The 23,982-nt window shown below is 41.9% G+C and overlaps 1 protein-coding gene across 1 annotated transcript in view; it reads right to left on the minus strand.

The window, feature by feature from the left end:
- The window catches only part of OBSCN (obscurin, cytoskeletal calmodulin and titin-interacting RhoGEF), a 277,319-nt gene that overhangs the window by 26,004 nt on the left and 227,333 nt on the right, over positions 1 to 23,982 (minus strand). The window contains exons 103-111 of the mRNA XM_065399153.1: positions 14,449 to 14,697; positions 11,718 to 11,850; positions 7,398 to 7,534; positions 6,931 to 7,043; positions 5,174 to 5,342; positions 4,530 to 4,611; positions 2,599 to 2,799; positions 1,852 to 1,912; positions 48 to 125 (exon numbers count right to left, since the gene is read on the minus strand). Of these exons, the coding sequence (XP_065255225.1) occupies positions 48 to 125; positions 1,852 to 1,912; positions 2,599 to 2,799; positions 4,530 to 4,611; positions 5,174 to 5,342; positions 6,931 to 7,043; positions 7,398 to 7,534; positions 11,718 to 11,850; positions 14,449 to 14,697 (1,223 nt within the window). The remainder of the gene's footprint in view (positions 1 to 47; positions 126 to 1,851; positions 1,913 to 2,598; positions 2,800 to 4,529; positions 4,612 to 5,173; positions 5,343 to 6,930; positions 7,044 to 7,397; positions 7,535 to 11,717; positions 11,851 to 14,448; positions 14,698 to 23,982) is intronic.

The raw sequence follows: 23,982 nt of genomic DNA on the forward strand, positions 1-23,982 counted from the left end.
ACAAGCTATAATGGCTAAGATAAAGTGGATTTTCCTTTGTGGGTTACCTTAATATCCAAGTGAAGTACGTTATTGTTATGGAGATAGCTGAGTCCTTCCAAAAGTTGCTTGATGTATAATTTGACCTTAAAAATCAAAATCAGTTACAAAACATTTTCATTTGAATAGTACAGTGGGTCTACTTAAAAAGTTAATTCACATTTCAGTGGGATTACCAATTCCAGAAATATTCCCTATAAGTAATATGGGGAATACAGCTTGAACTGATCGTTAAGGCTGACTGGAAAACAATTCCATTTTGTGAAAAGTTTTCAGGTTTCAAAAGTTGTTTTCCTTCCAGTGCAGATTAAAAATGAGACATTTTGAAATTTTTCACACCCCCCCCCCCCCCCACAACCCATATGAGAGAAAGCTCCAGCCACCCCAGAATAGCCAATAGCCCAGTGATTATGTTACTCAGAGGGAGTACGTGAACCTCAGTCTTCCACGTTCCAGATCAGTGTCCTAACCTCTCGTCTACTGGCTATTCTGGAGTGGGACTGGATATGGACCTATCCCCACCAGTGAAATTCCATTCTAGATCTGAGAAATGGATATATTTAGTGAAAAAATTTCCAGCCAACTCTAATGGTAACACTTCTACAGAAAGGAATAAACTTTTAAAGTGAGACTATTTTATGTGAAACAGACGGGGAACCAAACATTAGAACATGGAATTCAGACACAGCAGCTACGGGTATGTCTACACAGCCCGTGGCAACAAGCCTCCCAGCACAGGTCAACAGACTTGGGCTACCAGGGCTCATACTAGCTCTCTAAAAATAGCTGTGTAGACAGAGCTTTGTAGTTGCAGCTCCTGCTGGATCTTGGGCTCTGAAGCCCATCCCCATTTCCCAGGCTTACAAGTTTCTTGATCAAGGCTTGGGGGCTTGCTGACATGGGCTGTGCAGACATACCCTAAATGGTCCCTTCCACACACCAGAGTTTTCCAGATGTTAGGAAGCCTGAGCTTTAAAAACAGAGATGCACTTAACAGGGGATATGAATACCCCCAAACTTTGGGGGAAATTCCAATCCAGATTTCAACATTACGTCTCAGGCCCTTGTCTAACACAGTTTGTTTGGTCTGTGTAGACCAGGCAAACACATTTTTAAATAGTGTTAGAAAGCCATTTTTTAGACCAGGCACAGATCCTAATATGAGTAAAATTTCACGATGGGTGGGGATTTAATATCTAGGCCCAGTTAGAAGGTAATTTAGCCTTGCCTCTACAGTTTTATCTGATGATTCCTCCGAGACCTGAGAAAAATAAAAGTAGCCATTGGAATGTAGGAGACTTGTGTTCCAGAAAGAGACAGACTACATGGCTCTTATATTTTGAGCTAGAATGGATTGTAAAAACCTCAGAGGATACCATCTCAGTTCTTGGCTTGGGGAGTGCAAGGAGGTGAAGAAAAATACAATCCCTAGTGAACATGAAATTATTACACAAGTCAAAACACATGGAAGCTACATGATAGAAGTTGTGGTGTGGGAAAGTGGTAGAGTTACGGAGACAATACGTTCTTGGGTCTAACAAAGAAATATAAAATTTGGCTGAGCACATGTTTATCATCAAAAGCCCTTGGCTTCTCACTTTATTCCGTTGAGAAGCTATCACTGGGAATGAAAGTTTCAGGGTGGGCACTTAAACAATTCATTCTGGCTTGACAGATATCACATGTTTCTGAGATAGTCCCTAGACTTAAGATGGGTAGTATAAATAAAACGGCCATATTCTGTCGAACCAGAATGAATTTTGGAGTGCACCTACCGTACTTTGAAATTTTAAAATGACAAGAAATTGGTACCTCTGCTTCAGTAACAACACTCTTCCTGAATAAACGGTCCAAGAGCTCCTCATGGGAGCACCTAGCAAGGACGTTAAGGAAAACAAAGACCATTGGTTTATTATTTATAATTTACTAGCATTCTGCAACAAATACAATCTTTGATAATAAAAAAGAACAGATCCCAGAGGGCAGCATGGGTGATGTTAAATCCTCTCTCTCTGCCAGGAATTGTCTGAAGGTCTGTTATAAAAAACCTCCAATCCAGAAGGAGCTAGGGCAGTCCTCCTATGGGAAATGGTAAACGCAACTGCTGAAAATCTTTGCTCCTTAAAAATTAAATGAAATCCATGGAATTAACAAGCTGCTTTGTGCTAAAATTCTCCCATTAGTCATGTTGGTTGGTTGCTCCTCAGCATCTTTCCTCTGTGCTTGCACATTGTCCATCCAGACTATAATCCCATTGGGGCAAGGACCTCATCTTTCATATATTTCAGTAAAGTGTTTGGTGCTATATAATCAATTGGTGCAAGAGGTATTTTTCTAAAACAGCTTTTTCTATTGTGAATCCACCCATCCTTTGTACTTATATGGCCCCCATTCCCATTGTATCTGAGCAGCTTACAATCTTTAATATGTTTATGTTGTGCAAATGTGTCCTTTTATCTCAGGTGAAAAATATAAATGGTTATATTTATATTGACATGGGTTTCCCTTAACTGGCACTTCCCTGCATTATCTGAGGGAAAAAAGGGAAGAAAAGGATACAACTCCAAAATCAGAACCAAGGTTTTCCTTGTTTCAAATTCATCCAGCAGCTGGGCGATTTTATCATGGGAGAGCGTGGCTAGGATGTCCCTCTCTTGATAGGATTGGGTTCTCGTTTTGCTTCGCAGAGGTATGAACTTGGCAGCACAGGATACTCTGTTCCCTTTGTGCACAACCCGTTTCACAAAGCTGAAAGAGCCCCTGTACAGAATCAAAAAATATACCACATTGAGGTTTTGCCCTGCATCCTCCTGCATGTCAGATTCACGACGCTTGCGTTCATTGTCTACCCCCATGCAATCCTCTCTCAAAGCCACATTCACCTTAAACGCAGTCTAATATAACGATCTGACTTTATTGTGTGCGAGATCATGTCTCCCTCTGCTGACTGGCCCCCCAAAACTGAACAGCCTGCTATTCACTGCCAGTTAACAGTTACACCTTCAACTCCAGTGTTAAGGGCGTGTGCTGAAGGCCCCAGGTTCACTCTTGGTGGACAGACATGGTGTCTGTAGGTACACATTCATGGATCTGTCACACCAAGATAATGCCAAAATAACGTATTTGGGGCAAAATTCTCCCCTCCATTATACCTGTACAGCCCCACTGAACTCAACAGGGTTGCACAAGTGTCAAAGCAAGTCAGTGGAATTGCACGGGTGTGACCAAAGACAGAATTTGGCCTATCAATGCTGTTTTCTCTACATGGTAATACTTCACCCAACTTTGGGGTACACACTGAGATTGTTTTATCGTCCCTTCCACCCTTTATTAAAAAATCTCAGGGAACACCCTGCACACATGGAGCAGGGATGACAATCCCATCAACTCCCGTGCTTCAGACATGTCAAAACTTTACAAAACTGGGCACAGTTCTGCCCTCAGTTACTTGGGTATAAACCCACTGAAGTCAATGGTATTCAAATGAAATCCAATGCAGTTGCATGCATAGAAGTGAAGGAAAAATGCAGACCAGTGAACTTATACTGCACTTGTGGAAGCCACTGAGATCCCACAATACCAAAGGCATGGAGTGAAATCCTGACTCCACTGAAGTCAATGGGAGTTTTGTCATTGACATCATTGGGATTAGGATTTCAGCCATGTTTTTTACCATACTAACTACTGTATTGCAAAGTGGGCAAAAAGAAAAGGTGGGACAAATTAAGTCCTGGCATAAGTGGGCTCAGCAAGAGAAGAAAGTCAACGAGAGCTCTGCCCACTTGTGCCAAACCTGAATGCAGCCTGGATGCTTAACTAAAAATAGGAATGAATAAAACAAGATGTGAATAACAAAATAGGTGATAGCCTGGGGTGATGCGCAGAATGTGTTGGCACGTGTTTGGGAAGGCCTGCACAATTCACTCATGCCTCCTCTCAGAAGTTAGGTGGTCACTCCAGACTCAGGTTACATAGCCCCTCACACCATCGTGTATTCTGCTTTGTTTCTCCCATTAGCTGCATTATATGAATTTTCCTGTGAGTGGAAGGGAAACATCTTCCCTGTCACAAGACTGGGATTAATACTGCTTCACGAACTGGCTACCCCATTTCCCCCTTGTCCCTTGAAGAAAAGCTGTCCCCGCTCCCCTTTCCACCGGGACTCCATGGGGAGTGAGATACCCAGGCTGCTCCTAATCTGGTACACTTCCACTGCAACAGAATGTGTACTCCCTTTTTACTGCATATGCCCTCAAACGGCCATGTCTTGGAGACCCTCCTCCTGGTCAAGTGAGGGATACAACTTCTTCAGTAGTGCAGTAGTCCTGGTTCCATGCTCTGGCCAGAGAGCAGGGATAGAAGCTCCCTTCCTTAGAGTTTATGGAGCATGCCGACTTTAGATCAATAGTTCTCTACATCTTAAAAGAGATCAGACAGGCATTTATACATTCTCCTGCAAGGACATTTTAAAAGTGAAAAATCACACTTACCTTCCTATCTCCTGCTTCACCTCATAGAAGGAATGGAGTTTTCTTCGGGTGCTCTGTTTCTTTGTCACTTGGTCTTTCTTAGCTTTGGTAACCAAAGAAAAAGTTAGTAATAGTGTTCACACAACACGGCCATGGCACAACATGCAAAATGATCATGCTGACAATGTTCTGAGGGAAATAATATGATCCATTTTCTAAGCTTCTCTTTAGAATTAGGCTATTGAAGGTGTTTGGCACCATAAACACAGGGGCCTGGATTCTCAGCTGGTGTAAATAGCATATCTAGACAATACACCACAAACCAAATCCTAGAGCGGCTCCAGCTAGCAAGGTGCTAATAACCCTGGAATATGCCCCCAGAAGCCTAAGCGTCAGACACAAGTCAGTGCCCCACAATTGTGGATGTGGCTATATGGCCATGGGGAGCAGGGCTGGCGCAACCCATTAGGCGACCTAGGCAGTCGCCTAGGGCGCTACGATTTGGGGGGCGGCGACCGCGGCGGTATTTCGGTGGCGGGACCTTCCGCCGCCTCTGTGGGGGGGGCGGCATTTCGGGGCAGGACCTTCCGCCACCTAGGGCGGCAGAAAAGCTGGCAGCGCTCCTGATGGGGAGCCAATACATCAAACCTAAGAAATGAAGTTACCCTCATGTACAACAAGCTCTGCTTTGCACAAGACCTCTCCTCCTGCATTTTTGGCAATGCAGGTATAGACGCCACCATCTTCTGGGGCAGCTTTGTCCAGGATCAAAGAGTATATTGTGCCTTCTTTCACTTGATGGATCTTGTTGCTGTTGGTCAACAAGGAATTATCCTAGAAAAATGAGACACTACTTCAGTATTAAAGTGCCAGAGTGAAATAGGTACTGGTACACTGCAAGGATTTAGATCAGTGATACTCAGACCTCAGTGGTTCAAGAGCCAAATTAGCGATCAACATTACCCAAAAGAGCCATACTAGTGTGAATTCATTGTTTCATTTACTCTCTCTCTCTTTATATATATATATTTTATTCTCACAGCAAATAAGTTAATAATTTAGTGCAAGTTGATAAATTCATCGGTTAATAACATAGTAAAAGCATCTGGATTGGTCAATAGCTTAGATTGGTTATAATTAAATCACACAGTGTTTTAATATCATGTGCTGCAAAGAGCTGCAGGAGACACATTAAAGAGCCTCTTGCGGCTGGCAAGCCTTAGTCTGAGTATCACTGATTTAGGTAGAACAACAGCAGTTAAAATGGAGATCTACTGTGCACTTAGAATATAGAAGTTGCTTATATTCCAGAGAAAATGTTCTATGCCCTGGTACTGATGCTTTGGTTTCAATAGCAACTTGGATGGAGTAAACCCAGTGCAGATAAAATAAGAATGAACTCAAACCTTTCCCTAAAAATCTAAATCTGAAGCCTTTTTTTAAAATTCCCAACTTCTCAGTTTTAGCCAAGACCAAAAGCAGAAATACCACAAAAAAGTGGAGCTCTCAGTATTTTCCATTCATTACCAAGTAATAATGGAAGTCTCATAATACAGGCTTTTCGTTTGAGATTTCCAGCTCAATTTCAAGACCAAAGAACTCTGGATAAGCAGGGGTTTAGTGGTTAGAGTAGAGAGTTAGGAATCAAGACTCCTAGGTTCTATTTCTTATTCTGACACTGGCTTCCTTTGTTCCCTTGGGCAAACTTCTTAATCTCCCTGTGTCTCTTTTCCCATTTGTAAAATGGGGATTCTTTTTACCTGATTCACAGGGGTGTTGTGAGCCTTAATTAATAACTGCAAAGTTCTTGAGATCCCCAGATGAAGGGTGCAATAGATGTGTAAATTATTATCATTAACACAGTAAAGATCTGCTGTTGCGTGAAAGTCTTCTGGAAGCCTGTCAGCCATAGTCCAGCAATGTCAGCTGTATCTCCATGACAACGGGAAGATGTTTCCCGTTTTTGTACTGCTGGTTCATTCTCAGTTAATGTCAATGACATTTACAAGCCCACTTCTCACTGACAGGAGCTAGGAAGAAGCCTCCCCTATGGCCAGGTTATTCCGTAATTGTCCAGTCCCACTGTGTGTCTTGCACCTTCCTCTGAAGCAGCTGTACTAGATGAGATGGAGCACTGGTTTGACCCAGTCTGGCAATTCCTACATTCCTATATTTGTATTATTCTTTAATTGACTTAACAATCAGAAGTTTTAACCTTGAAGGTTCATCACTTCTTTGCCTGCAAATAAGACCATCCATTCTCGGCCCAATGATAAATACAGGAGGCTATTTGAGCCTATTATGGCTGAGAAAAAAGTCCCTTATGGCCAACTGTTTTCTAACTTCTCCGTTATTGTTAATTTCTCCTCACCCCATTCCTTTCTGTGTCACTCATCCGCTATGGGAAATATCTTCTGCCTACCTTATACCATGCAATAGTAGGCTGGGGATTTCCTTCAATAACCGCATGAAATTTGGCAAGCTCCCCAGACTGAACCTGCACATCCTCAATGGTCACTTGCATATATGGAGGGCCTGGGGAGACAAAAGGGTTTACATTGCTTAAAAGATAATTCAGTTATGTTAGAATCAAGCTGGGGATCAACGAACGGGAGTTACGATTACATTTTGTGAGCTGCTCAAAGTATTGCCAACCCAAGATGCCCCCAAAGTCATGTGCTTGGCTTAAAAACCATGAGATTTAAAAAAATAATACATCTGCACTTCTTTTTATTGGCTTTTGACCCTTTAGGCTGCCAGTTTTCAAGCTCACCTGAGCTGGAGCTTTAAGAAAACCACCAAATAGTGTGATAAATTTGCAGCCGTTGGCAAAACAATGAGACAACCATGGGAGCTGAGACAGAAGGGTAAAACGATGCAATTTCTTACTTGCTGGGCTCTTCTCCTCTGTTTTATAAACACAGGTTCTTTCTGTGGTCTCAATATAAATTTGACTCTGGACATCCCAGACCACGTCTGCCCCTTCTCTTCTATACCAGTCTGCTCCCTCCGTGACTGCTGATGTTCTTGTCACATAAACCAAAAGGCAGAGTCATTACCCAGACATCCTTCACCTCAGAAAATAATAAGCAGGACCTACAATGCAACTTAAACAGACCAGGCCACAGCATCCTCAGATGCCTCCCACTCACTAACTCACTGCTCATAATGACACGTTAAAAGACATCCCCACCAGCTGGAGTATAGAATAATAGTAATTAAAGCCAAGTGGTTCTACTATTACTCACTGATCATGGACATTTTAGGATATAAATTATGGCAGAGAAAAACCCTGCTTTGTCTTATCCCTGGCACAAACATAACCAGCTACAACATAAATGTGTTTTGAAACTCTAGCTGCTCTGTTCTCCCTGCAATGTGCATTCATGTCTCCAAATACAAGCAATGAATTTCACACACATGAAAGAGAAGGGATAATACAGCCTTTTAGGATTATATCTTGCCATTGTTCTGGGTGTTTAACTACCAGTGAGTTCAATATTTACTTAAAATTGATTCCAGGATAGTTTTGATTTGGGGACTTAATTACTCCCCATGTAGTGTACCTCTCCACTCTCCTCTGTCTTGTTGACATATGACAAACAGGCACAACACTTTAAAGATCATACTAAACCCCAGTAACAGTAATGGGGGATTTGATTATTAGAAATATCTATACTATCTAGTTGGGTGATGACCAGGAGAACGGCATGGTAAATTGCCTGCTTGGTGGGAAGACTGGAGACCTCTCAAGACATTTGGATAGACTTATGTGCAGTGCTGGGACAGAGCCAGTGGTCGTGGTACATGTAGGTACCAATGAAGAAGGGAAACGTAGGAGGACAGAACCTGGACGCCAAATTTAGGCTGTTTCCCGCAGCTCCAGTTGGCCGGGAATGGCGAACCATGGCCACTGGGAGCTGCGGGGGGGGCGTGCCTGCGAACAGTCAATGTAAACAAAATGTCTCGCGGCCTGCCAGCGGATTACCCTGATGGACTGCGTACCGAAGGTTGCCGACCCCTGCTCTATAGCCTACTAAAGAGGAGAGGATGGAAGTTAATAAAATACAGGTTGGAACTGAAGAGACAGTCAAACAAAAAGAGTCCCATTCAATTACATTGCACGAAGGCAAATAATTAAATATTGACAAATTTTATAATTGACAAATGCTAGATGTTTAGATACTAAGATGGATGAACTTGAATGCCACATATTAAATGAAGATATTGATAACAGGCATCACATAAATTTGGTGGAACTGTGATAATCAATGGGACACAATAATACCAGGGTGCAGAATATATAGGAATGGTAGGGTTGGTCACACTGGTGGGGAAGTGGCCCTATACATAAAAGAAAACAGAGTCAAATAGAGTAAAAATCTTAAATGAATCAAACTGTACCACAGAACCTCTACAGATAGAAATTCCATGCTTGAATAATTACAGCATGGCCATAGGAATATACTACTGACCACCTGACCAGAATGATGACAGTGATTGTGAAATGCTCAGGGAGATTAAAGAATCTACAAAAACAGAAAACCCAGTACTAATGGGAGATTTCAATTACCCCCATATTGTCTATACAGGTTACCTCAGGAAGGATGCAGAGATAACATTTTTAGACACCATTAATGATTGCTTCGCGGAGCAGCTAGTCCTGGAACCCACAAGGGGAGAGGCAATTCTTGATTCAGTCCTAAGTGGCGCACAGGATCTGATCCAAGAGGTGAATATACCTGAATCGCTCAGTAATATCAACCATAATGTAATTAAATTTAACATCCTTTCAGGGAGAAAAATACCAAAGAAACCCACCTCAGCAGTATTTAACTTCAAAAAGGGGAACTACACAAAAACGAGGAAGCTAGTAAAACAGAAACTAAAAGAAACAGTCACAAGAGTGAAATGCCTGCAAGATGCATGTAAACTATTTTAAAACACCACGATAGAGGCTCAAAGTATATGTATACCCAAAATGAAAAAAAAAAAAAAAGTCAGAGGACCAAAAAAATGACACTGGGTCTAACCAAGAGAATAGAAGAGGTGGTTAGAGGCAAAAAGGCATTCTTTAATAACTGGAAGTCAAATCCTACTGAGCAAAATAGAAAGGAGCATAAACTCTTGCAAGTATAAAAACATAATTAGGTAGGCCAAAAAAAGAATTTGAAGAACAACTAGCAAAAGACACAAAAACGAACAGCAATTTTTAAAAATTAGATCAGAAGCACGAAGCCAGCCAAACAATCACTGGGGCCACTGGATAACTGAGGTGCTAAAAGAGCACTCGAGGAAGATAAGGCTGTTGCAGAGAAGCTAAATGAATTTTTTGCATGAGTCTTCACTGCAAAGGATATGAGGGAGATTCCCACATCTGAGCCATTCTTTTTAGGTGATAAATCTGAGGAACTGTCCCACATTGAGATGTCAGTAAAGGAGGTTTTGGAACAGATTGATATATTAAACAGTAATAAATCACAAGGACCAGATGGTATTCACCCAAGAGTTCTGAAGGACTTCAGATATGAAATTGCAGAACTACTAACTGTGGTATGTAACCTATACTTAAACCAGCCAACTAGATGACTACAGGATAGTAATGTAATGCTGATTTTAAAATAAGACTCCAGAGGTGATCCTAGCATGCAGGGTACACCTAACTTCAATACTAGGCAAGTTGGTTGAAATTATAGTAAAGAACAAAATTATCACACATATATGAATACTGTATGTTGGAGAAGATTCAACATGGCTTTTGTAAAAGGAAATCAAGCCTCACCAATCTATTAGAATTCTTAGGAATCAACAAACATGTGGACAAGGGTGATCCAGTTGGCATAGTGTATTTGGACTTTCAGAAAGCCTTTGACAAGGTCCTTCACCAAAGGCTCATAAGCAAAGTAAGCAGTCATGATATAAGAGGGAAGGTCCTCTCATGGATCATGGAACTGGTTAGAAGACAGCAAACAAAGGGTAGGAATAGATGGTCAGTTTTCAGAATTGAGAGAAGTAAATAGTGGTGTACCCCGGGGGTCTGTACTGGGACCCATACTGTTCAACATATTAATAAATGGAAAGGGGGGTGAACAGCGAGGTGGGAAAATTTGCAGATGATACAAATTACTCAAGATAGTTAAGTTCAAATCTGATTGTGAAGAGTTACAAAGGGATCTCACTAAACTGGGTGACTGGACAACAAAATGGCTGGTGAAATTCAATGTTTGTAAGTGAAAAGTAATGCACATTGGAAAACATAATCCCAACTATATATACAAAATAATGAGTTCTAAATTAGCTGTTACCCCTCAAAAAAGAGAACACAGAGTCAAAAAGCTAACAGAATGTTAGCAACTGTTAGAAAAGGGATAGATTATAAAACAGAAAACATTGTGATATGCCTCTGGATAAATCCATGGGACAGCCACACCTTGAATACTGTGTGCAGCTCTGGTCGCCCCATTTTGAAAAAGATCTATTAGAATTGGAAAAGGTACAGAGAAGGGCCACAAAAATGATTAAAGGTATGGAACAACTTCCATACGAGGAGAGATTAAAAAGACAGGGACAGTTCAGTTTAGAAAAGAGATGGGGGGAGGGAGAGATGTGACAGAGGTCTATAAAATCATGAATGATGTGGAGACAATGAATAAGGAAGTGCAATTTACTCCTTCACATAACACATGAACCAGGGTTCACCTGATGAAATCAATAGGCAGTTTTAAAACAAACAAGTAACTACTTCACACGACACACAATCAACCTGTGGAACTTGTTGCCAGGCGATGTTGTGAAGGCCAAAAGTATAACTGGGTTCAAAAAAGAATGAGATAAGTTCCTGGAGGATAGGTCCATCGATGGCTATTAGCAAAGATGGTCAGGGACGCAATTCTATGCTCTGGATGTCCCTAAACCTGGGACTGCCAGAAACTGAGACTGGATGACTGGGGATGGATCACTCAATAATTGCCCTGTTCTGTTCATTGCGTGAAGTATCTGACACTGGCCACTGTCGGAAGACAGGATACTGGGTTAGATGGACCATTGATCTGACCCAGTACGGTCGTTCTTATGTTAAATCTACTCAGCTCAGTTCAAGCTACTAGCTACAACATTAGAGAGAACTGGATTGTAGGGCAGCTTTTTCAAGGACAAAGACACATTCAGAATTCCATTCAATGCTCTAAGCGTCATGATGTTTACGCTTACCTGGTAATGGGAATAGTGCGTTCCTGACCTCCTGCAGCTCCAGCAGTCGTCTCTTTTTGCGAAGTGGTTGGGCTTGACTTTGTTTCACTCCGTTTCTCATCCGGAATTTTCCCAGTGCTGTCTTGCTCTTTGCCTGACAATGAAAACAGGACCTGTTAGACTAGTTCCATAGGACAGCATGGCTGAAACCAAGGGCGCATCTTTGAGATCAATTTCTGCTCTGAGTTCCAGCAGAACAACCCATCAGACTTCAGTGGGGTTCAATCACCGTAACTAAGAGGAGAATTTGGCCCTTTTCAGAGGACTAGGTGAAACGAAGTGTTCTCAGTGAAATTAAAATTATTGATGTTAGAATATGGCTGACTGGGCAAAAACATCAGGATTTTTGTTGTGAGGAAACACCAGGCAGGAATAGTAAAGGTACAAAGAAAATTTAAATAGAAATGAAAAAACCCCAGCATGTGTGAAGCAAACAAGTTGATCAATTACACACATTCAAGGGAAATAGTCGGCTGAGTTTGTCCTCCAGCTTGCAGATTGAATGAAAATGACAAATTTTGACTCTTGATAAATTTCAATGCTTCCATTATTAGGGTACACCAACAATTACTGGACTGATTGTCAACTCACACTGGTGTAAATCAGAAGTAGCTCCAATGAAATCAATAGGATTATACTGATGTCAAACCAGTGCAAAGGAGATAAAAATCAGGCTCTAATATGTGCTACTACTGTAAAGAGGGCCTAGTTCTGATGTCACACCTTTTACACTGTTATAACTCCATTGACTTCAATGGAAGTTCTCATTTACACTGCTATGAGTGGGAGCAGAATCAGGTCCAGACTCTCTTTACCAGAAATATGATGAAATGAAAAGATGGGTGGGTTCTTTAATCAAGGTGTTTCCTCCAAAATGGGCTTGATAGTCTATTCCAGCAAGAACTAATCACCTTGTGATACGTACCATCAGGGTTACCTATAAGGGTGAAGAATGCCATGTCCTGTGCAATGGAAGTGTGCAAAGTGCAGAGGAAGAGAAGCATTGTCATTCTTTGGTAGGGTGGCTGGGAGACCATTAGTGATGGCTTGTACTGGAAAGAGAAGTGACTCTTCCTAGTAAGCTAATTGGGCAGCTTTACTAGAGAGCACTGTTATATAATGGCATCCAACAAAAGACCACAGTTCACCGATGAGTAGGAGCTTCATTCAATGCTTTCTTACTACCAGTGCTATTGAAATATTTGCCTTCTTGTTCTTATTCAAAATCAGGTGATCAAAGGGACACATTTCAAGATAATAAGCATCTATTTCTAAAAAGCACATACCCACGTTAATAATGTCTTAAGTCATTGAAAATGAAAGAACGTTAAAAATACTTAATTTACTTTTTCACCTTTGTATGCTGCTGGTTTCCTTTTTTGCATTTCCCTGAGCTACTGTCAAGGAACTAAGGCCTGGTCCACACTAACCCCCCACTTCGAACTAAGGTACGCAAATTCAGCTACGTTAATAACATAGCTGAATTCGAAGTACCTTAGTTCGAACTTACCGCAGGTCCAGACTCTGCAGGCAGGCTCCCCCGTCGATGCCGCGTACTCCTCTCACTGAGCTGGAGTACCGGCGTCGATGGCAAGCACTTCCGGGATCGATTTATCGCGTCTAGACAAGACGCGATAAATCGATCCCAGAAGATCGATCGCTTACATCCGGACCAGGAAGTAAGTATAGATGTACCCTAAACTATTTTGTTTCACTTTCTGCTTATAATCATTTTTTTTGGTTCTCCTGCACTGGCAGAATGCTACTGTTTTGGGTTTCCAACACTGCAGAGGAAAGACTGAATAAGTAGCACCCAAACATTTTCATGTAATTTATTTTGTTTGATTCCATGAAATCTTTGCACGCTCATTATGTTGTGTAACAAAATATTTTTTTAACAAAAATCTAGATTTGGGGGCCGAAAGCTATTTGACAGTGTCCCTTTAAGACCACACTGGATTAAGAACAATTATTATGACTTGACACAAAATGACAATGGGTTAGACAAAACGGTTCTCTAGTTATTATGGCGGCTAGTAAAGGTGAAGAATGAAAGGGCTGTAGTATTCACCAGGCTCTTTACAAGATTTAAGAAGTGAAATGTATTTACCATTTTTTAAAAATAACATACAGTAACACAAACATGAAAGCTTTTGTTCTCTTTGCAAGACATAAATTGACTCTAGTTATACAGAGCATTATTTTTACTCATGAAGAAAATGCTCAAAATTCTATTAGGGCTACAATGTAAATCGAATGCAAATAAATCCTTAATACCCTTCTAGCCTAAAAAGTCTGTAGCACTTAGCCAAGGCATGTCAAGTAGAAAGGCCTGAATCACCATGTTGTTTATGACACTCAGTAAACATAAACAAATAATATATTCAGGGTCTAAAATTTAAGATGACCCCAGGCTAAAACCCCAGACATGGAACCATCCCCCATCCATGAACTTTGGGGACATTCAAAGTCCAAACTCAGCTTCAGATCCAAATTTGCAAATGCCCCCATTTACATCACGAGCCCTGGTCTGGATACCCCCACAATTTGTGGTGTCTGAATTTTGTATCTTGGACCCATCTCTGTTTAGAACACCAAGAAATATAGAATTGAGAAGAGCTTCATTTTTTGGACTGGGCAACATTTGTGTCTAACATCCACGGGACATTTCCCAAACTCCACCCAAACCTACCATGACCTCCAGCACTTTGGGTTTGCGTGCTGACTTCATGAACTATCACAGGATGCCTATTTTCTGTATCTGAAGCTGTGGACTCAAGAACGCCAAAGCCACCAGCCTTTCCTCTCATGCTTGGAGGAAGAGTCACATGCAGTGATGTGGAATCCACGAGTTTCTTCAGGGCCATCCTTATTTCCTTATCTGCACGTTCAAGTGAGGCCCGGACAGAAGTCTCCAGCTCTGACTGTGGTGAGACCTCTCCTACAGACAAGAAGAATAGCTTTTCTCTCTTCAGAATAAAAAGAAAAGTTCAGTATCGATCGACGCACAATGTAATTCAGAGCAAACATTTGCATTCAAGTTTTTCCCCCCCTTCTGCAGTAGAGAGCTAATGTGCAAATGTTTATTTCCAGAAAGACGGAGTCTAGCTAGACTTCACAATGCATGTCCAGGAGACTCTGCTCATCCTGTTGCAAATGGCTCAACACACTATGTACACTCACATCTTCTCACCAGATGCGACGGAATTTAGGTGATAGATAGTGGTGGAGGTGACCAAACTGGTGACTCAACCTAGGGAGGATGAGTGAGAGGAAAAATACACGGTGTTAAGTTCATCAGATCAACAGAAGGAACCCTGGTTTGACCTCCTGTGCTAACACAGTGTTTTGTGCAACAAAACTGAAGTTATTATTTTAAATGAAAGCTATACCACTTGTTTCTTGCATGGAGAGAAAGGAGAAGTGAATGGGTTAGTTACAGGATGACTTGTGCATTGAGAGAGGAGAGGAAGGAGAGAGGTAAGGGTTTGTGTCAATGTTGTTACCCCATCACACTCAGAGGGACATGGTTGGGGAGCATGTGGAACTGTCCCCAATACAATATTTTGATTATTTCTTAGCTTGTGATATCATATTTTATGTTACCATTTGCCTCAGGGAAGCCCGAGAGGAGAAGTGGGCTTTGCACTAAGGGACATCTGAGAGTTATTTGAATTTATTTTTATTAGATTTGTTTCTAAAGCAACATGCCTGTGCAGCATACTGCAGTGGCTGGGCAGTACCGAGGGGCAGCATAGGACTTAAGGGAGGCTCTGTGGTGGAGCAGTCCTCCAGAATGAAATCATAGAATATCAGGGTTGGACGGGACCTCAGGAGATCATCTAGTCCAACCCCCTGCTCAAAGCAGGACCAATCCCCAATTAAATCATCCAACAGATTTTTGCCCCATATTCCTAAGTGGCCCCCTCAAGGATTGAACTCACAACCCTGGGTTTAGTAGGCCAATGCTCAAACCACTGAGCAATGTAGAAATGTAGAACCCAAGTCCCTCTATTGCTGGTGGCTGGTCTACTAGATTATTCGCTGAGTGGCAGCAGAGTACGGAGGAAGACATGGTGCCTGCCTCAAGGAGCTCACAGGCATAGGCAGAAGGTATAAATCTCCAAAACCAGCCAATATTTATCTCACTTATTTAAATTGGTTCTCAAGCCCAAGCCTCAGTCTCTGAGCAACAGCTAAGTACATAGTGAAGTTTCCCTTCACAGTCACAGCACAATCAGTATCTAACTCAGTTTAAATCTACGAGATTTTATGGGTATGACGAGCTGTACAAGTGTTTGCAAGATGTAAAAAAAGGGACAGGCTCTTCCGCCCCCCAGGGATTGCCAGAGGTCGGTCAATGAACCCAGGAGAAGGCTAGACACTGTGTCTGCAATTTGACCCCCATTTTGTAAGGCACACTGGGATGTCTCAAGTGTAAAATGAACAACGCAAACCAAATGATTATTTACTCCATGTTAAGGTTGCCTAACCGTCTTTATTAGAGCCATCCATTTTCAGTTGCTCATAACTTTGTTATTCTAAATATACTTCCCACCTTAAAATAGAATTTTTAAAAATGCTATTCCTATGAAACTGGTGCGCCGGTGAAAAAGAGTAATTTACAGGCATGCCAGGCACCAATCCTGATTGGTCACTACACAATGTAGACGCTACACAGAATGATCTATAAATGACGGAAGGGCCGATCCTACAAGCCCACTGGAGTCAATGTGTAAGGACTGCTTTCAGGTCAGGGTGAGAGAAAGAGAGAGAGTGTGCTCATGCATGAAGTAGGAAATACGAATACTAGTTTTATCGGACCAGCAAATATTTTTACCAATAAATATGACTCCTGCGGAATGGAGAAAAAATTAACTGTGTTAAAAGCAAGATCGTCATATCACCAGTATCAATAGCTCTTTACCGCTAATGGACTGTACCAAGTGTCTACCTCCATACAGAATCCCCACTGGAAAACGTCGTTTTCTTCAGTCTATCTTTTCCTGTGAAGTTCTCCATGCTTCATTCACGGGGAGTTCCAGCCTCAAAAATGGTTTTATTTCCTCCAGCCCATGAATTCAGTTGTTTTTAGTATTGCTCAGGAGTGCGGACGTGTTTTATTTCATATTCACAGAAGAAGAAACACTGTAGCTTTTGTTCTGATTCTGCTCCCTTCCCCTCTTACAGGAAATCACTAGGGCAAGATGAACTTTACACACAAACCTAAGGGGGGGAAAAATGCAGGTCCCACCTTGGGTCAGCCCTCTTTGACGGTGTCGCCTCTTAATTTCTTTTTAATTTTCTTCATGTGAGTATAATGATGATGAAAGGCGCTAGACCTGCAGACTGAAGCCCTCTGTTTATCCACAGGACAGTCAAGCTTCCCTCGATTGCATACCATACTGCCCCGCCTGTGTGCGTTAATACTGATCTGGAAGCACCATGTCTGAGACTACCCACCAATTAGTGTAATGTTGGTTTCAGCATCCACCTGTAAGTGAACTGTTATGAAATGAGTGGAATATACTTAGTGGTGAACACTGTCCCTTTAGGAGAAAATTTACTCTGATTTAAGTAGGATTAATTTCACAGGGATAATTAAACATGATTAGACATAAACAATGGACACTGTAGACAAAATATACCCAATTCTTCAGCAGCACAAGCTTAAATCTTCTTACCTCACTGCCGTGTTAGCTCGAGGGATAACTTGAGTGTTGTCCCTAACAACTTCAATGAACACCCAAAAGTGTCTAGCTCCAGTTAAATGGTGCTTTACACTTAAGCTAGCTGGCCTAAGATATTGCTTGAATCATGAGAGCTGCTGACTAGTAATGCAGTGGGAACTCATCTACTCTGTGTTGCTAATACAAACACTCTGCGCAGCGGGAGTGTTCTGCAGTGTGACTGCTCTCACTTGAGCGAGGCTAACCAAGAGAGTTCACTCTAGTGCACGTAACCAGAGCTAGCAATGCAGTGAAGACAAACTTTTAGTGCACCCTCTATTTCCCGCTTGTAAAACCCTGAACTATTTATTGTAAACCTTAAACCTGACGTGTCCCTTTCAGTGCACTGTACATTTAACCTGATAAGGAACGGCAGTAGCTCAAACATGTTGAAGTTCAAATTCAACTCAGAGAAGCCCCCAAGATGCTGACACAAAGTTCCCAAAAATTCTTCACTTCACAAAACTGGGTGGAAATCTCCCTAAAACAGGCTCTCTCACAATACTTCAGCACTTTTGCAACTCAAGTGCAGTAGCCCTGAAATACACAGAGGTGAAAGTAAGCTGGTCCGGTCCGGCGTACCGGCAAGAGCCGGTACGCTGTGCCAGACTGGACCGGCTTCCCCGGCGGTGATTTAAAAGGCCTGGAGCTCCGGCTGCTGCGGGGAGCCCTGGGCCCTTTAAAGTGCCGCCCGAGCCCCACTGCCGGAGCCCCGGGCCCTTTAAATCACCGCCGGAGCCCTGCCGCCCCGGGGTAGCTGCGGCAGGGCTCCTGCAGTGACTTAAAGGGCCCAGAGCTCCGTGGTGGCCGGCACCCCGGGCCCTTTAATTCGCCCCTGAACCCAGGGGCTCCCAGCCGCCTCTGCAGCTGGTAGCTCTGGGGTGATTTAAAGGCCCTGGGGCTCCCAGCCACAGCCGGAGCCCCAGAGCCTTTAAATATTGAAAGGCCCCGCCTCTTCCGGCTGAGGCCACACCCCCGCTCAGGACTCCGGCATATGGGTAAGTCCTTTAAGTTACTTTCACCCCTGGAAATACAGGAGTGCAGCTGGGGGTCCCAACTAACTCCCACTGACATTCATGGACTCTCATTAACTTCAAGAGAGAACCAGTTACCATGAAGAAACAAAAACACAGAAGCAAGTGATATCAATGATAGCTGATGCAAGACATTTATTGATATGCACTAGAGCATCTAATAACATATCTTGACTTAGATTTATTTTAGTTTTTTGTCTCTCAAACAAACTGAAGTTTCCACCTTTTTCACACCCTTTTGCCTGTGGGAATTGCAGTAAAACATTCTTTGTGTTAATTTTAATAGTGTTATGTCTTCATCTACAAGAAATAAACCCCCACACATATCCTTAGTTATCTACAAATTTTAAATCACTTACAAGCATACTTTTTAACCTCTAGGAAAATACTTTGAAAATAAACGTAAAGGACTTTTTCATTTTTTTTTTCATTTTTTAAAAATAGAGTACCGTGATAGGATTTTTAATTCCTTTTTTACTGATATTTTTTGTTTAAATTTCCAAAGAAAATGTAAACAGATGTTAGTTACTTTTGGTTGATCAACAGAAATATAAGTATTTCTTTGCTACAACCATTTGAAATGCAACTTTATTTAATTAAAAAAGTGATTACTAAGCAAAAACCAGGTCAAGAGAAAATTAATAACTCCACATTTCATTGTATATCTTGACAGACCTAGATCTATTTTATTTCTGCTTAAAGATGGCTATGGGCTAAATTCTTTTCACAGTTGCATCTGTGTAAGTTTGACTTCAGTGGAGTTATTGTGGATTTACATCAGAGTAACTGAGATCAGAATATGGCCCAATAAAATAGAAATATTTTCAGTTCAGAAATATTTCCTCCCCTTGTATGTCTGTTACTCTCCAATGTACAGTAGTGCAATATTTCTCATAAGTGAAGAACTAATATATAGCCATTGTATAGCTTAATTATAAAATATACCGTATAAACCAACGAGGTGTTATTGAAAAAATGATAGTACCATAAAAGAGGTTTTATTTCTTTCACCACCTATAGTCACTGAGAAATTTTCAAACTTCAAAAATTTAGTGCACATTTGTGTACAAAATATACCCTTTAGATACTGAAATGAAAAAGAACATTAAATTACTGAATTACTTTTAGCCATCACATGTTCCAGGTTCAGCTCTTTAAACAAGGATCGTAATTTTTGTGACGGCACCTTTTTAAAGTTAGACGTACCTTTTCTTAGGCAGTGCTCTGCAGAACACTGGATCAAGTTTCACATTATCTAGTTAGGTAACATCAAGACTGAAAACATTGGCATGTGATGTTCTAAGAGAAAACTCACTTAATCCTCTTTAAGATGATTAGCAAGCAAATTGTCTCTTAGCATTCTTCTAACATCCTGGTCTGTACCATCCAGATAAAAATTATTGTTTTTTCTAGCAACATTACCATGCGACTCAGCTTACATAAGGTTTTGTTTCTTTTTCTCATATCTTCTGTCACAGAGACAATGTCAGACACGCAGGGCCAATTCCTGGTCCTACTGGTATGTCTACACTGCATTTAAAAACTAGTGGCTGGCCCGGGACAGCTGACTCAGGTTTGTGGGGCTCAGGCTAATGGGCTGTTTAACTGTGGTGTCAATATTCAGGCTCTGGCTGGAGCCCAGGTTCTACAAGTCTGTGAGGGGCCCAGAGCAAGGGCAAGCCCGAACGTCTACACTGCAGTTAAACAGCTGCTTAGCCCGAACCCTGAGTCAGCTGGCACAGGTGGCTTTCTAATTGCAGTGTAGACATATCCATTGAGAACAATGGCAAACTTTAACTGACTTCAAGTGGGACAAGAACTTAGCTCTAAGAACTCAGTCTTATCAAGGGACTGAGCACTTTCTGAAAGTGCTAGGCAACATCAGTTTTCACTGAAGCTAGTGAGAGCTGAGGGTACTCAACACCTCTCAGAGGCACTCAGCACCTTGCAGAATTATACCCTTACTGGATTAGCCACCATCATGCATTTGAGATCTCGGTGTCAAAGCTCTAGAGAAACACACCGGTCTATGATAAAGGGTGACCTCTACAACATAGCTAAACCAAAGTGGCTACAGTATAATAGTACATCTTGCACTGGCAGTGTATTCAAATGGCCTAGTACATTAAAATCCCATAAAAAACTTGAAGCACAACCCCCCAAAATTTCTGTCAGATGTATTCTTTAAACAGTTGTTTCTTGAAGAGGGTTTTAATTGTATTAGTACTCCTGCAATTTTGATATGGTTCATAGGTAAATTTTCATTAGCAGATTAGGAAACTTTAATCACTAATGGCGAAATTTAACCATTAATATGTACAGGAGACATAATTAACCATTCTACTCACACAGTAATTGTTCATTTATGAAATAATTTATTTATGGTTCTACACATGTTTTTAATCTGGATTATAGATATTGCATTAACTTATCCATTCCTTTAATCAATACTCTTAAGTGTAGATAATGCAAACCTCTATCATAATGATTTATAGCGTTACTGCACTTGAATAAAGAATGCAGAACCACAGAAACGCATACATCTTAAAAGATTAACAAAAAGTAGTTGATTAACAATGATGGCCTTTTTAATAAAGGTGGAACGCAGTTGTACTCAAGGGGTGAGACTGGGCTCTGTTGAAGTCAATGGGAGTTTTGCCATTGACTTTGGTAGGGTCAGAATTTCACCCAAAATGTTTCAGCCATCTCTTAAGTCATAAGTCAGTAGTGTTGCCTAATAAGTGTATTACCTTCTATAGGTTTCACTCTCTGGAAAATATATAATAATAATTTAAACCGATTGCACATTCTAAAAGGTATCTGAAGACATTTTTGGTAGAGCTAATTTGTCCCGTCAGCATTTAGTAAAAGAAAAGCAGTGCAAACTATTTTGCTGGCTGTCTGGCAAGTACAGTGACAGAAGATATGCTTAAATGAAACTACCCTCCCTTCTCTTGATTGCTGGAAGGCATTGCCAAGCTGAGATACCTTAAATGTCTCACCACTGAGTGACTTCGCATTCTGAGAGCTGAAGTAATTTTTAAACTCTCGAAGAAAAATGTGCTTATTTATATTTTTGTCACAAGTAGGAGAGGCAGGTCACCCTAAGTCTATTGAACCTGCCTCTCCCCACTTCTCTATGGAATGATATGCTTTCACCAGGATCAATTATACACTGAACTGATAGAAGTGTTCCCTTTAAGACTGGAAAAGCTCTACATATCACGGTCTATACGTTTTCCTTCAGGTATTTTTCTTTTAGGTGTTGCCCTATAATTCTCACCACCAATCTCACCCGCCCTAGAATGTTTTTGTATTTTTTTTATTTGATTTTAAGAATGCTGCTTGTATCTGCTCAGCTCTGGGAGGGGTCTTCCGTGCTGATGTGCAACGTAACAGGCTCGCCGATAGTTCCATAGCTGAGGGTTCTTGTGGAAACTTCAGTTTTAAAGCTGGACTGTCCGTTGTCCGCTGAGAGCTGGACTCCGGTACAGAAAGACGGTTTCAGTTGGAAGGAAGGTCCAGGTGAGGCTGCTGCCGCTGCTGCATGCACACCAGATGCGGCTGCTGCAGTGCATGTCTCACTCACATGGAAAGAAATGTTAGACGGACCCACGGACTGCACTCCTGTTACTCTGGATGCGGACATGAACATTCCTTCAGGACGGTGCTCCTTGAACTTGCTGAAAAAGCTTTGCCTTGGTTTAGGAACAACAGGTCTCCCGAGATTTAGCAACACCGGCTTCCCCACCGTCGGTTCATTAATTTCTGTCTGGAGCACAGAGATCTCACAGGGTTTGTCTTCTGTGTAGTTCTGATCATCACATCCATAGGTCTCACCTTCCACAGGAAAGTAATCTTCAAGGTCTTCCAGAGTTAGCACTTTTCCATTGTGGGTCAGGATTTTGGGGTCTCGGTTGCCAATGTCATCTGTCTCCAGCTCCTCTGGCTCATCAATTATAACATTATCTTCCTCTGGAAGATCCTCATCTTGTACTGTATCAGGTACGCCCCCTTCAGCAGTCCAAGACTTATCTAACTCATCAGCTTCTTCCTTAACCCCTCGGCTCATTGATGAAGGTGGAAGGTCAGGCTCGCCTGCATCAGCTGTCTCCAAGCTAAAGACAAAGGGTTCACCCACACAGGCAAGCAGTGGGGAAGTAGCTTCTGAAACATCATCATTGCTTGCTTCCTGCATGCAGCTCTTTCCGTCAGTCCCATAGTCAATGAATGAACTACTTCCTAACTGTTCAGACTCACACTGAGAACTTATGTCTTCTTCACTGTTGACTGGAGCGCCTTCCTGGTCTGCTCCATATGCAAGGGTCGGGATGTCGACATCTGAAAGACTGTCTCTAGGCAGGGAAGACTTGTCCTGCTCCACTAATTTATTGTTGGAATTGTTTGTGTTTGGGTCATCTTCAGAGGAACGCCTAGGTCTTGGGCCAGGCATAGTGAATGTCAATACTCCTGAGTCATCTTTTTCTGGCTTTGCTGGGGAAGCTCCTCTTTTCTTCGTAGGTTTGGGTGATTTTTTCACCTTGAATTCAATTATTTCCTCCACTTCGACCCATTTGGGTTTTTGTTCTTCCACCTTGGTTTCTACGACAAAAGCTCTAGCTGCCGCTCCTTGTCTGTCCTCTGGCTCTGTCACAAAGAGCGTAGGGATGACAGTCTTCCGCGTGGCTTCCGGCTCATGCCTATGTATAGGTTGCCTGACCTTTGTCACATAAACTGGCTCTGGGGTCAGCAGCTCTGATCTTGGAGAGCGGGAGAGAGAGTAACCTGAAGGAGGACGGGCAGGAGACATCTTTCGCTTTTGCCTTGGGGTCTTCACCACAGTTGTTATCGTTTCCTCTCTGATGACAAAAATGGTTGAAATGGAGTTTGCGTGAAGCCAAAAACCGTTCTGGGATCCACCACTCCCTCAGCATACACTCATTGTGGACAAAGCCACCAAGGTGGGGTTAGTTTTGTGAGCACCCAATTTTGTGAGCATTTAAGTTTCAGAGGGACACACACATACTCAACTCACTTTCAGAATCAGGTTTTCTGTCAAGAGAGCTCTGCATTGTCCCATCCAAATGGTTTCCAAATCCATTCACACTTGGAGTGCAAAGAAGCATGTTGAGTATGTCCAGCTAAGGAGCTCTCTTTTAGATGCCTGCTATATTGCATGCTGCTTCACTGACTAGTATCAATGATTTTCTTAGAACAGTAACAGTGTTACTTTGCAGTCATATAGCAGTATCATCCAAAGATCCCAAAGACACTCAAAGAGTTCAACCCATTCCCCCGATCCAGTCTCCTTGGGTGAAATCCTGGAGCCAGTGAAGTCAATGACAAAAATCCCATTGACTTCAACAGGGTCAGGAATTCACCTCTTATTTATAAACATATTCTCTCTTTTTGTAGCTTAAAATGAATGGTCACAAAGAAAGGGTTTGTTTACCTATCAATCAA

This window comes from Emys orbicularis, chromosome 2, assembly GCF_028017835.1.
Source record: "Emys orbicularis isolate rEmyOrb1 chromosome 2, rEmyOrb1.hap1, whole genome shotgun sequence".
Lineage (NCBI taxonomy): Eukaryota > Metazoa > Chordata > Testudines > Emydidae > Emys > Emys orbicularis.